The sequence below is a fragment of the Canis lupus genome, chromosome 12, assembly GCF_003254725.2.
Source record: "Canis lupus dingo isolate Sandy chromosome 12, ASM325472v2, whole genome shotgun sequence".
Taxonomy (NCBI): domain Eukaryota; kingdom Metazoa; phylum Chordata; class Mammalia; order Carnivora; family Canidae; genus Canis; species Canis lupus.
In genome coordinates this window covers 2,146,401-2,160,928 of record NC_064254.1, presented here as the reverse complement: position 1 = coordinate 2,160,928, position 14,528 = coordinate 2,146,401, and the positions used below count along the sequence as shown (strand labels likewise).

Here is a 14,528-nt window from a genome sequence, read left to right as displayed (position 1 = left end):
AGTAGAAATGACCCAGTGTGACACTTACCTAACCCCTTCCTACACTGTGTTGGGAGTGCCAGATCTTTCCCAGGTGTTCTTTTATAAATAAATACCAAAATTATCTTCTTATTTTGAGGATTCTTTTTGCAACTTGCTTAAGTATTTAATCTCAATAGAGATTTGGATTCACATTTTCTAAACAGTCAGGGATTTGACATGCATATGAATGATACTTGAATTTAAATTCATGAAGTAAATCACTACCACAAGAAAAGCCACATAATCTCCCTTGGAGGGATCTACTCTATTGAGAAAGGCTACCAGAAAAAGGAAAACAGATATAGTCAGCATGTGCCTTCTCCATTCCTAGGTAACTAATTTTGGTAGACAATATCTACCAAATCTATCCTTCCACCTTACTCCAACTCAAATAACAGTGGCCACCCAAAGTGGAATAAATGGAATTTGGGATGTAGCTCCAAAACCTTCTCCCTGCTCCAAGCCCTGCATTCAAAGCCTGCAACACTTACTCTTTAGATACGAAAAGTTTTGAGGCAGAAACTTCTAATTCTTTGCCTGTTCAAAAACTTCTTTCCTATGCCCCTACATTTAGATGTTCATTTTGTTGCTTAGATCATTCTAATTTCTACTAGGAAATGTAAAGACTACATTTGTTTTCTAGCAAAGAATTCAACGTGACAAATGTACAACGGAAGCTGATTCTTTTTTCTTTTGTACATAACAGGTATTTCGGACTGTAGAAGCTTTGAGGCTTTTGTTTGTTTGTAGTTCTAAAACTTTAAAAAAATTCACATATAAATTGCATTTTTTTCTTCCAATAATTGAACTCTTTATAAAGTGCCCTTTCTTCTGATTCTGCTCCTAATATGCTTCCCAGTTTAGAAAACCTACCTATTAGATGAATGTTGAAGTTCTGGATCTGATGTGCTTATTTGAACTTATGTTTCTTAGATATTATCTTTTTGATTTAAAGTATCATATTCTTGAAGAATCCAGTAACTCCATTTTTCTAGCCCCAAAAATATATATTTTTTAGGTTTTAATTTAAATCCCACTTAGTTAACATGTAATGTAATATGAGTTTCAGGTGTATGATTTAGTGATTCAACACTTTCATGCAACACTCAGTGCTCTTACCCCAATATTTTGACCTTTAGATGTGTCTACTCTAATATCTGACTGTGCTAGTTGGTTTCTATTTTAAGTCAGTTATCCACTCCCAAGAATGCAAATTATTTCTTTAGTCCTGCATTTTCTACAAATGAATCCTTCCTATTGTGTTTCACATTTGTATTTTAAAAAATCTTCATATACATATTAGTCTTTACTTTTTCATGAGAAAAATCTAAATTTTTGACATAAGCAAAAACAACAGAAACATCATATCACTCAGAAAAAAGTCATATCACACCATATCATTTTTTTTGTGATTTTGATGTCTATCCTTTCGTATTTCTTACACAAATAAGATTATACTGTTCATGCCATTTTAAAACTGCTTTTTGACAGTATCAGACAAATCCAAAGTGATGAATATTCTAAAAGTAGCTGCCCTTTATTCTTCAAAATTGTCAATGCCACTAATGACAACTAAAACTTAGAAATCCGTTCCTGTATCAAGAGAGACAATAATGACTAGATGAAACATGTGATCCTGGGCTGCGATCTAGAGAGGGAAAAAAACAATAAAGAGTAATATTGAAACAAAAATTTTTTTTAATCAAACTGCTTTTTGAAATCAATAATATCTTGTAGTGCTTTTTCCCTTCCTCTCCTCTTCCTCCTTAAACGTGTGAGCATTCTTATAGACATGATGTAATTCCATTAAAGTATTCTCCACAAATTAACAGACTTTCCTCAAATAATTCTCTATCATTGGGAAAACTATCTAAGATTTTTATATGAATTTTTCACATTTATATTTCTAGCTTTACTGGAAATGCATATTAAACTATTTACATTTTGGAATAGAATATACCCACATGCATATTCACAAATTTCAAAGTAAACAAGAAGCAAGTAGTAACTTTAATCCTTACATTTCTCATTCAGTGTTCTCTTCCCATTCCCAAATACTTCAGACCTAAACTATTAAGTGGATGTCAGAGGCCAGGTGAAACAGAGGGCCTCAGTGGGGAGGGCTGATTGGGCCAGGAGGGCGTGAGTATGTAAAAACAACTGCAGAAGAATATATTGTTCTATAGTCAAAAAATGCCATATTATACAGTAATAAAAAAACTTTTACATGTATTGATAAACATAACATGGTTGAATCTCAAAAAACATTGTTTTTCCAAAAAAGCCAAACATAGAAGTAGACATACTGTATAATTTCTTTTTTGTTGTTGTTTTTTGAAGTTTTAGAATAGGCAAGGTTAAACTATCATGATTTATATCAGAGTACTGTTTGTTTTTCCTGGAATGAATTGACAGACAAAGGAGATGAGGGAAATTTGCAAGAGACAGACATATTCCATATATATATATTTAAGTTTTTAGTTATTTATTCATGGGAGACACAGAGAGAGAGGCAGAGACACAGGCAGAGGGAGAAGCAGGCCCCCTGTAGGGAGCCTGAAGTGGGACAGGATCCCAGGACCTCAGGATCATAACCTGAGCCAAAAGCAGACGTTCAGCCACTGAACCACCCAGATGCCCGGACATGTTCCATATTTTGAGGGAAGTGGTAGTTACATGAGTGTAAACATTTGTAAACTTCATTGAAATGTACATTTCAAAACCATGCATTCCACTGTATGCAAATTATATCTCCATAAATTTGATTTCTAAAAGGTCAGATGTACCTCACTGTTTCTAGAGAATATTTATTTAGGATCTTGGTATTCCTTTGGCCAGATTGTTAGTGGCTTTCTTTCTTTCTTTTTTTTTTTTTTTTTGAATTTTTCTTTTTATTTTTTTCTTTTCCTTTTTTTTTTTACATATGTTTTTAAATTGGAATTCAATTTGCCAACATATAGCATAACACCCAGTGCTCATCCCATCAAGTGCCCCCCTCAGTGCCCATCACCCAGTCACCCCCACCCCTGCCCACCTCCCTTTCCACAACCCCTTGTTCGTTTCCCAGTTAGGAGTCTCTCATGTTCTGTCTCCCTTTCTTATATTTCCCACTCATTTTTTCTCCTTTCCCCTTTATTCTCTTTCACTATTTTTTATATTCACCAAATGAATGAGACCATATAATGTTTGTCCTTCTCCGACTGACTTATTTCACTCAGCATAATACCCTCCAGTTCCATCCACATTGAAGCAAATGGTGGGTATTTGTCGTTTCTAATGGCTGAGTAATATTCCATTGTATACATAGACCACATCTTCTTTATCCATCCATCTTTCTGTTAGTGGCTTTCATACTAATATCTATGCAACAGCTATTTGTGTCCTTAATTATCTGTAAGCCTTGTGTGACATGAAAAAACATGACTTGGATGTGGAAAGAATTGTAGTAGTAAGAAATGCCTTTTGAGCACATTCTATGTCTAAGATCATATAACCGTGTTATTATTCCCATTTTACTTTGGGGAGCCCTAAAGATTTTGGAAATACAGCCCTAAGCTTTACAGAGCACAAAGTCCTCTATTTTCCAACTCTTATTTTTCCCTGCACAGCTTTCAGTGCCAGTTAGGGTATGGTAGGAAGAAGCCTATATCTCTTACTCTTGTTCCCTCAATCGGTTAACTTTGTGAGTTCAACATTGGGATGACCAACATCCTTGAATATCACACAGGAAGAGGATTCTCTCTTCCTGAATAATGTGATTTCAGCCCTTTGCAGGTAGGAGGAGGAAGCTACACTGAGCTTTTTTTTTTTAACCAAGGCACACTATTGTTCTATAGCCCCACCAGTCCAAAGTCCCCTAGGATGACCTTTCTTACCTCCACTTTCAAAGTAGCTGCAAGAACTGCAGACAGGTTGTGACTTTTTCACTGGATCCATTCTAGGAGAGGCATTCACATGTCAGTGCCTGTAACCCCCTTCCTAAGGATATTTTTCCAGTCTAAGAATGGGTTAGAAACCTACTATTCCCAACCCTTCCAGCCATATCTTTGGATGCTGACCACAAGAGCAACCAGGTACCAATTGTGTCTGGAGCTGGACCTTGTAGTCTGAGGAGATCAGAAACTTCCAGGAAGTCTCTTGGCTCAATCTGAATGGTGAGAGAAATGTGTGGTGATGTGGAGATGTGTCTGTGGGAGATGAAGGCCGTAAAAACAAAAAGGCTTGGGATCCTGGTCACATGGTAAGAAAACTCCCTTCTCTTTCTGGAGTTAAGCCACAAGAGTGTTTGTGGTCAAAATAAATATGTGAATGTATGAATGATTCAATGAATGAATGCAAGAAAGAGGAAGTTAGATTGGCTAATAGGAGTGGATTAATTTTGTGTCTGCCTTTATTTCTCAAAATGAACTCGAGCTTTTCAATTTCAAGAGAGCCCGTGGGTCACAAGAGAATGGTTTATAGTTTTCTATATCTTTGGGGAAATAGTTGGTTTTCAGAAAGAAGAAAGGAAAATGCATTGGGAGAGGTTGAAGTTGGTAGTGGTCTGTGAAGAACAGGCCAAAACTGTGTATAAAAGTAAATTTTTGAACAGGGGATTTTTTTTTTTTTCTTGAAAGTTTTCACTCTTGTGGCTTTCTCACCACCTTGTCTTACACAGTACTTCCTTGTCAGAGTAAACATTTTGTCCTTTCACTTTCTGCTCTGAAGAAGATGGTGGGTTCTCCTGGTTATTCTCCTGCTGGCTTCCTCCTCCCTCTCCTCCTTCTTGAGGTGTCAACATGGTACTCAGCAGGTGAGTGTTCTCTCTCCTCTTTTTTTATTGGCTTGTTTTTACTGGTTCTTCTTAGATGATGACAAAACTTAGATCATGTATCAGTTGTCATGTACCTCCTCTCCAAGGCACTTATATTGGAGAAAACTGACTGTGTTAGTGCTAACCGAAGACTGGAAGGTTCTGGGTAAGAATGGGAGTGGTCTTTATATCAACACCCCTTATTACTCTGGGTAGATCTTATAAAACTCATAGCTATAATGTTTATTTAAATCTTTATTTATTGATTTCGGGTAATTTAAACCTGCTTAATTTCAATGTAATATTATCAGTTAAATATACTTTATAACATTCCCCACTGCGAGGAAAACCCAAGTCTGAGAACAAAGAATTTGGAAACCCTGGGCTCTATCTGGTTATGATCTTTGAAAAATAATTTTTGTTTTCCTCTGGGATTTGAGTCCTTCTTTCATAAAATAGAAAGGACCCTCAGGATAAAGTTTTCAGACTTTAGTTTGGAGAGAAATCAACCATGAGATTACAGTAATGAGATTTTTTAATTAAAATCTCTTTAATCTGATGTCAGTTAGCAGGGAGTATCAAAATGTTTGATATCCATACATGTTGACTCAGTAATTCTACAACAATTTATCATAAAAAAGGTTCTCCTTGGGGATCCCTGACCTGGGATCGAATCCCACGTTGGGCTCCCGGTGCATGGAGCCTGCTTCTCCCTCTGCCTGTGTCTCTGCCTCTCTCTCTCTCTCTCTCTCTCTGTGACTATCATAAATAATAAAAAAATTTTTTTTTTAAATAAAAGGTTCTCCTTGGAGCAGCCCAGGTGGCTCAGAGGTTTAGCGCCGCCTTCAGTCCAGGGCGTGATCCTGGAGACTCAGGATTGAGTCCCACGTCCGGCTCCCTGCATGGAGCCTGCTTCTCCCTCCACCTCTGTCTCTGTCTCTGTCTCTCTCTCTCTCTCTCTGTGTCTCTCATGAATAAATAAATAAAATCTTAAAAAAAAAAAGGTTCTCCCATGTGTATATGTACATATGTATTAAATGTTTATTGTGGGACTGTTTATAGTAATAATAAATTGGAAGCAACATAAATATTTACACTGATACAGGAAAAGCTTAAACATGATGCTATATGCTGTGTCAAAAACAATAGGTAGAGCTAAACTATCTGTACTAAAATGATTAGATGTTCCTTATTACAGAAACTGGTATGTAATGACTCCATTTAAGAGAAATAAAATAACTTTTACACTACATTGTGGCTATGAGTAATGTCAAATATCTTTCCCTAAATTAAATGACTCATACAACATGTACAGCCAGTAGCTCTGTGTTAACTAAGAACACATATCTGTTGAGTACTCTGGGTTTTACACAGGAATGGGAGAGAAGGGAGACCATGGCCTTCATCCAGCCTGATGGCCAATGTCATACTCCTTGCCTAGCCTAGTCCACCCTCTCTAAGACAGATTGGCCATGGGATTTTTCCTTTGAGCTCATGTGGCCTTGCCATTGGTCCAACACTCCTGGGTCCCCTCATAGCCATGCCTTTCTGAATTCTTCCCACTCCAGAGTCACCATATTTGTGGGCCTTTAAGCTTTAACCATAGAAAAAAGCCACATCTTTGGCCTTTGCCAGTACAAGTTTTGCCCAGGGGACATCAGTCACCTTTTAGTTATGATTGATTTCTGTACTAAAGTAATTTTCAGGGGCAGCTGGGAGTCTCCGTCCATTGAGTGTCTGCCTTTGGCTCAGGTCATTATTCCAGGGTTCTGGGATGGAGCCCCACATCATCAGGTTCCCTGTTCAGAGAGGGAGTCTTCTTCTCCCTCTCCCTCTGACCCTCCACCCTACTTGTGTTCTCTCTCTCAAATAAGTAAATAAAAATCTTTTTTTTTTTAAATAAAGTAATTTTCAAGCAGATGCCTTAAGTGACTTGACAAAGGAGCTTATTCCATAATTAAGCAAAGTCTTCATTTTCAGCTTGCAGCATTTCTCTTGGGAGAGAAAGAGATGGGTGTGGAGAGAAGTACCTTCTACTCCTCTCCTACCAAAAGAAGGGATAATTGCTTAATGAACTACTTTGCCACATTTAATTCTAAGTAAATCTCTTTCATATAGGTTTTACATAATTTACATACAAATACTATCTGTAAATGCATGGAAAAATTGTCCTTTCAAATGCCAAACTATCAGTAGTTGTTACTTCTGGAGAATATAGTTAAAGAAGTTAGGTTATATATATATATATATATAAAGTTAGGATATATATATATAACTTTTTTGGGAAACAATGCAAATAAGAAAGAAATTAAGATGGGTGTTTTTGTCTTATCCCCCTCACTCATTTCCCCAATCTGTCTTTGATTTTCATGCAGTGTCTGGGTTTTCTGTGAAGGGACCCGTTGAGCCCATCATGGTTCTGCTAGGGGCAAATGCCACTCTGCCCTGCCAGCTGTCCCCAGAGCAGAGTGCAGCTGACATGCACATTCGGTGGTACCGAACCCAATTCTCTCCAGCTGTGTTTGTGTACCAGAATGGACAGGAACAAGGTGGGGAGCAAATGCTGGAGTACCATGGCAGGACAGAGTTGGTGAGGGACTCCATCAACAGAGGAGGTGTGGCCCTGCTGATCCAACATGTTCGTGCCTCTGATCATGGCCAGTACCAGTGTCATTTTAAGGATGGTCAGAGCTCCCAAGAGGCTATTGTGGAGCTGCATGTCATAGGTATGTTAACTTGGCATAGAATATGTATATCAAGGTATAAAGCAAAAAGAAAAATGAGGATGTCTGGATTCCTACCTTGGCATTTCTTATGATCATCCTTATATTCTTACATTAATTTACCTTGCAGAATACCAATTTTCTAAGCTGTGCAGTGAGGATAAGACTATATATTCTATTCACTTTAAACACCAAATAAGGCAATATTTCTGAATATGTTTTGGTATCCTAAAAGACCCCAGAAAATTAATTGACTAGTATTAATTCAGACAGGTACTGACACCCTCAGACATTAGTTTTCACCCAATCAGTAGAGAAAGACAATTTATAGAATTAAGCTTCTTTTTCTAACTTTAATTGTACCTGTTTTTTTCCTCTCCTTGAAATGACCCCAAGCTCTCTTAGTCTTAGTGCAAAGACATCAACTTTTCAAGATTTCAAAATTGAATCACAGGTTGTCCTAACATTTACTGTGAGAGGTTTATTGACCTCTGAGCTTCAGTTTACTTATCAGTATAGTGAGGGCACTTCAACCTTCAGCCTCAGGGACTCCTAAGCCCCAAGGACCACAGGTCTTAAACACATGCCTTATCTCCTCAGGGTTGGGCTCTGTGCCTCATGTTCACATGATGGGACCTGAGGATGGTGGGATCCGAGTGCTATGCTCTTCAGATGGCTGGTTTCCAAAACCCAAGGTACAGTGGAATGACATGTTGGGAGTGAATCTACAGTCCCTCTCTGAGTCTCAGACCCAAGATGAAGATGGGCTCTTCCATGTGGAAGCATCTCTTGTGGTCATGGACAGCTCTCTGGGCAATGTGACCTGTTCCATCCAGAATCCCCTCTCCGGACAAGAGAAAGTATCATGCATCTTCCTCCCAGGTGAATGAGGCACAAACCCCAAAGCAGAGTTGGGAGTGTGATGAGGGCAGGGAAGAGGGAAAGAGGGCTCAGGAAGCTTTGGGGAAAGGGCAGGATGGTCTCCAGGCTAGTCCTCACTGTGTCTTCACATGCCTGTGTCAGAGCCTTTCTTCCCCAAGATGGACCCATGGAAAGCAGCTCTGGCTGGGACAGTCCCTGTGCTGATGCTCCTCCTCATTGGAATCAGCTACACTGGCTGGAGAGAACATCAAGCCAAAGAAAAGGAAGTAAAGAAAAAGAAGAGAGAACTTAATGAAAGAGATCAGATGAAAAATGAAAAGGAAATGGCACAGAAGGCCACAGGTAAATCAAGGAAGCAGAGCAAATAGGGTTCATGGAAAAGCTGGGGGTACAGGTTGTATAAGGCAGGCGAGGAAATAAAAGGTTGCCAAAGGACCCTAAGGGAAACATGGAAGTACCCTTGTTTCATAAATTCAAATTCCATAAAGCTGGAGCCCTATGAAAAGGAGGAAACCATGTGAGAAGCTTGGATAGTTGTGGGCAGTGGCTATCAGGCCTCTAAGGTGGGGCTCTTCAAACCACACCATGGCCTTCATGCGTCTGTACCCAAACTGTAGCTGTTATGTCTCCTTGTAGAAATGTCTTCCCCTGTCTTCTCCTCCTATTCTTCCTTCAAGAATAAGCTTCTTAAACACCTAAGAAATCTTAAATTCCCATTGAAGCATGGGCACTCCTTCCTCAATGAACTTATGACGTTTCCCATGTAACTTTTCCTAGCACTTGTCATTTTAGATTCTGAATGTGTGTTTGCTAATTGTTCTTACCTACTTAACTATGGGACCTCTGAGGAAGGGCCACATTGAATTCATTCAGCTACTCCATGAACTCAAGAGAAGCCAAAACCCAATTTGATGGATTTTATATCTCTTCTTTCAGAGAAACTCAAGGCAGAGCTTGGTGAGTCTTACTTCTTCTCATGCCCTGTGTAGAATTTTCTCCCCTTTCTACATCTGTTCTAGGACTCACTGAATGTTCTTTCTTTCAGAACAGCGAAAGGCACTATACCTTAAAGGTAAGAGACTGGGTTTTCCTCACCATTCAAAGTTTTGATGTCTAACACTTTCTTAGCTCCCTCTCCTCAAAGGGAAAGACTGAAAGATTTAAGAGTGACTAGTGAAAAAAAATAAGGGGGAGGGAGGAGAATGTGAGGCTCTGGATGTCTTGCCTTGTCTGAACTGGATTTGTTATGTTTTAGATTGGAAGAAGGCCCTGCTGTATCCTGGTAAGTAACTTAGATCTTGCTATGTGTCTCTGATATTCTGAGTGCAATAAGTAGAGATATAAGCACACATACACACATCTACTTGCAAGTTGTAAAGATTTATTTGGTATCAATCTACAGTATTTTGTATTTGGAAGCTCAAATATTCAGTTGTTTTTTACAGCTATGGTTAATTAGTCTTTTTTTTTAAAATTTTTTTATTTATTTATGATAGTCACAGAGAGAGAGAGAGGCAGAGACACAGGCAGAGGGAGAAGCAGGCCCCATGCACCGGGAGCCCGACATGGGATTCGATCCTGGGACTCCAGGATCACGCCCTGGGCCAAAGGCAGGCGCCAAACCGCTGCGCCACCCAGGGATCCCTTTACAGCTATGGTTAAAGGAGAAATAACTGTTGACTTATAAATTCTATATTATTGAGTATGACTCAACATCAATTGTTAACCCATCCACTATGGAGAAGGGAAGAATGAACTCAGAGTGATTTTGATGAGATTTAAGAAGACTAAAGAATACTCTATATTATATCAGCATTGCTATACTCTCAATAAAGTTTTAAAAAGCAGATAATATATTATATTTTCTATTTGGGAAAATATATTAATTATTATTTTATTTATTTTACCTATTTGAAATAAGGAAAGGAAAGTTCAATATACAGGAACAAGGTTTATATTTGAAAAAGTTTGAAAAACAATCTTTCTAAATATTTTACTACCATTGTAAAGATATATTTGTCTGATGATAGAGGGAATTGGCTATTTTATATATTCTAATCTCTGGTCCATGTACTGTGTGTGTTTAAGACAGTGTGTGTGCATGTGCAATACAGAGTTAGACCTCAAAAGCATACTAGGTCTTTCCTTAAATATATAGTTGTGAAATTTTTATAAGCTCACTATTGTTCTAGATGTTGATGGCATAAACCATAATCTCTGACTGTGTAGAAATTAAGATCCATTGGAAGAAGTAAGGTAAGAACCAGCCAACTGCTCACAGTGTGATAAGTACTTTGATAAAATAGGTCAAGGTGCCCCTCCCAAGGGTTAAAGTCAGTATGCAATTTCTACTAATAGTTTTCTTTCAGAAGGTGTTTAAAAATGTTCCCATGATTCTAGAGGAGAGAACAAAGTATAGTAAGGATGAGGACATACAGATTTTAGTTTTAGCTCCGTCACAGCTGAAGAATTTAATCATTTTTTGCTTTCCTGATCTCAGCCTCCTTATATATTCATCAATTCTATGTATAGAGGGCTACCCTTCTTTGAAGAAGCATCTCAGTGAAAGACCATCAAAAATTATGGATAAATTCTTTTTTTTAAGTTTTATTTATTTATTTGTTTGTTTATTTATTTATTTATTTATTTATTTATAAGAGACCCAGAGAGAGGCAGAGACATAGGCAGAGGGAGAAGTAGGCTTCCTACAGGGAGCCCGATGTGGGACTCCATTCTAGAATTCTAGAATCACGCCCTGAGCCAAAGGCAGACACTCAACCACTGAGCCACCCAGACATCCCTATGGATAAATTCTTACTGCCTATTGCCCCAAGACACTTAAGAGAATATCCAGTCTTTAAATAAAGTCACAAGTTCTGTCATAAGAGAAGTGGGTCCAGGCAGAAGCAGATGTAGTTCTATTCCTCATGAAGAAATTTCTGGAGAAAAATATTAAAAACGTGATTACAAGCATTAAAATAAAAAAGGAACATTTAAAAGCTCTGGTTATAAGCTTAAACTCTACTCTCTGAGGTGGTCACTGGCTGGGAAAACCCTGAAATAAAATAAAATAATAAAATAAAATGAAAGGACATCGTATAGCTTTCATCCTCAATGAGGAGTGCCACAAAAGTATTAAAAGCATAGGTGCCTAGAACACTAGACCCTGTTCTAGATGTTCTCCAGACTTACTCCTCCAGCATCCGCCCAATGAGGGGATCATTTCTAATTGAGACACATGCAGGAAGTACACCCTTTGTCTTGTAGTTTCTGGACACTGCAGAGTTCAAAGGGCTCAAAGGAGGCGGAAAAGAGAGCTGAGAAGAGATAGGAAAGGAAGTGTGTCCCTCCTTTTCATTCTGTGGGCATGCTTCCATCACAGGTTCAATTTGTATTGCTCTTTTTCAGACTGGAGGAAGAAACACTTCCAGTGTGGTGAGTAGCTCTTTTTTTTTTTTTTTTTTTTTATCCTTTTGACCCCTTTCTAACCTGCCTTCTGTTATCCCATTTTTCCCTCTCAACATTATCTCCTAGTTAAAAAGACAGAGGCAAAGAAAGGAAAGAACATGAAGATCATTATTTGTTGGCCTCAACTGAAAATTGCTGCTAGGATTAGCTACTCTGGTTATATTTCCACTTTCACATATTGGCCATGCTTTTTCACCTGTGGTGGTCGGGGCACTTGGTTCTGAACAGAAATTATAGCCCCTCAGTTGAGGAGATCTCCAACTGAGTAAAAAGTGCTCAAAATGATGAGTAACACAGCTGCTCTTTTAAAAGAGGCCAGCTGACATGGAGCCTATTACTAATTGAAGAACATAGTTGGAATTTGTAGAGAAGTTGGGAAGAACACTATTCTCAAGTAAACACTGCAAGTCCCAGCTCACTCTGATACTCTGCCAAGACACTGATAATAGCATAGGTAAGATAAAATGAGCTAAGTAGCATTGAACCCATGGTGAGAGCACTCCACAGCTCCACCTTTCCCAGTACACACACATTCAGAGGACAGGGGTTCTTTCACTACTTGATTAATTTCTTTAAGGTTTCACCAGCACAACAGCTTTCTGAAACATATATATATAACATATATATTATATAATATATAATATTGACCCTTCCTTTCCCTTTTCTTTCTTCCCAGCCAATGTGACTGTGAACATGGAAATCTTTCATCAGAATAATTCTGACTCAGAGAGAAATGAGAACTTTAGAGTGGAAACACAGGATCTGTCTCTTAGTGATAAGCAAGGAGACTGCAACCTTATCACACTTAATCAGGAAGACTTCACTTCAGGAAAACACTACTGGGAAGTAAATATTAAAGACATTGATGAGTGGACTCTCGGTGTTTATGAGAAACTCACAGACAAGAGTGAGCTATCCACAGATCTACAAAACAAGAAATTCAGAGTCTTAGAGAAGAAAGGAAGTGAATACCGGACTCTCACCTGTTGCCCCCCAAACATTTCCCAGGATGACTGTCTCCAGATAGGAAAGTGTCCACAAAAGATTGTGATTTTTTTGGATTATGAAGACAATGACATTTCTTTCTATGACATGACTGAGGGCACCCACATCTTTTCCTTCACCCAGACAAACTTCTCTGGGTCAGTCTATCCTTACTTCAATCTTAAATGCATGGAGCATTCCCATCTCTGCAATATTAAGTGACTTACAGGAAGAATCTATACTGTGAAGACAATAGCCCATTCTCTGTAAACCCTAGCATGCCAGTTCTAATCCGTGACCTCAGCCTCACTGATTATGAGGCCTCTCGGGTTGAGGCTCCATAAGTCCTCAGGAACACAGTTCCTGACTATATTAAGCAGTATTTCTTAATTGCAGAGAAGAATTTTTATGCTGTAGTTGCTATTGTTATAAAGTGCTCTTTCTTGCTTTATATTTAATATATCACAGACTGATAATTTTCTTTTTTTTTTTTTTAAGATTTTATTTATTCATGAGAGACACAGAGAGGGGCAGAGACACAAGCAGAGGGAGAAGCAGGCTCCACGCAGGGAGCCCAATGTGGGACTTGATCCCGTGACCCCAGGATCACGTCCTGGGCTGAAGGCAGGCGCTAAACCGCGGAGCCACCCAGAGATCCCCAAAGACTGATAATTTTCTAAAATAAATTACTAGAAATATGAAGTTAATAAAAAACATGCATACAATTACAAGTTGTAATTAGTTTATTGTTAGATTCAATATATTTAAAATTTCTCTGTTGATTTGTTCTAAAACATCTGTAATATTCTATTTCTGTATTTGTCTCATAAAGAACTGGTAAGAAATAGTTAATATAGCTCACTGGTCTGTGAACAACACTTTGAGTAGCACTGTTAAAGCAGTATTCAAAGGAGTAAAAATTAGAAAAACCTCCTCCCATTTCTCCATAGCAATGCTAAATAAAAGCGACAAAATAGTGCTATTTTCAAATGTTGGAGAAAAGTTATAATTTGATACATGCTAAGCTATATCTTAAATACAAGGATAATTTGAGGAAAGAAAAAGACAAATATCTAAGCACAAACCAGTTCTAACAAATATGATGACGTCAACATGGTAGAGGTCTAGGAAAACCAAAGAGGAGAGAATATATTGAAGTATTTAAAGAAAGACATTTTATTGCTTTGCCAAAGATATTAATAAGGGAAATGACTACTTTGGGGAATTCTAAGTATATTCACCAGTAGAAGTAAGGAAAGGCTCTTTTTCCCCCTCTAATAAGATGATTAGAGGAAATAGTACTTAAGGTTTAAACAGGGGTAAGAAGAGAATGTACTTTCATGAGCTAGACTGAAAAACCTGGTAAATTTGTGGATATAGGGTAGAATACCCAGAAAAATCTTGCCCTAGTAGCAGAGAATAATTAGCACTACACTAAAAACTGATCCAATATCCAATACAGATGAACAAATCTTAAAAGCAAGACTCAAAAGGATCAATTTATTTACAAGTATCTAACTTCATTCCAGAGCAGAGCTCAACATGATAAAATTCACAGTGTCTGACATCCAATAAAAAATTAACAGATTTGAAAAGAAGCAGGAAAACCCAACTCAAATTGAACAGAAAAATCAATAAATTGAAATTGACACAGAACT

At 38.0% G+C, this 14,528-nt stretch overlaps 1 protein-coding gene across 6 annotated transcripts; it reads left to right on the top strand.

Moving 5' to 3' along the window:
* The first annotated feature begins 3,884 nt into the window (after window positions 1-3,884).
* LOC112641367 (butyrophilin-like protein 1) lies at window positions 3,885-13,601 on the top strand. Of its 6 annotated transcripts, none has more exons than XM_049091984.1 (10): window positions 3,885-4,094; window positions 4,729-4,813; window positions 7,189-7,539; window positions 8,137-8,418; window positions 8,560-8,760; window positions 9,355-9,375; window positions 9,464-9,490; window positions 9,674-9,700; window positions 11,827-11,853; window positions 12,563-13,601. In XM_049091984.1, exons 2-10 carry the CDS (start codon window positions 4,732-4,734, stop codon window positions 13,090-13,092), a joined length of 1,548 nt encoding a protein of 515 aa, XP_048947941.1. In that variant the 5' UTR covers window positions 3,885-4,094; window positions 4,729-4,731; the 3' UTR covers window positions 13,093-13,601. The 6 variants fall into 6 exon arrangements, with proteins under 6 accessions (XP_048947941.1, XP_048947938.1, XP_048947939.1 ...); XM_049091981.1 differs by having other exon boundaries at window positions 3,885-4,175; XM_049091982.1 differs by having other exon boundaries at window positions 3,885-4,261; window positions 4,732-4,813.
* Window positions 13,602-14,528: the final 927 nt, after the last annotated feature.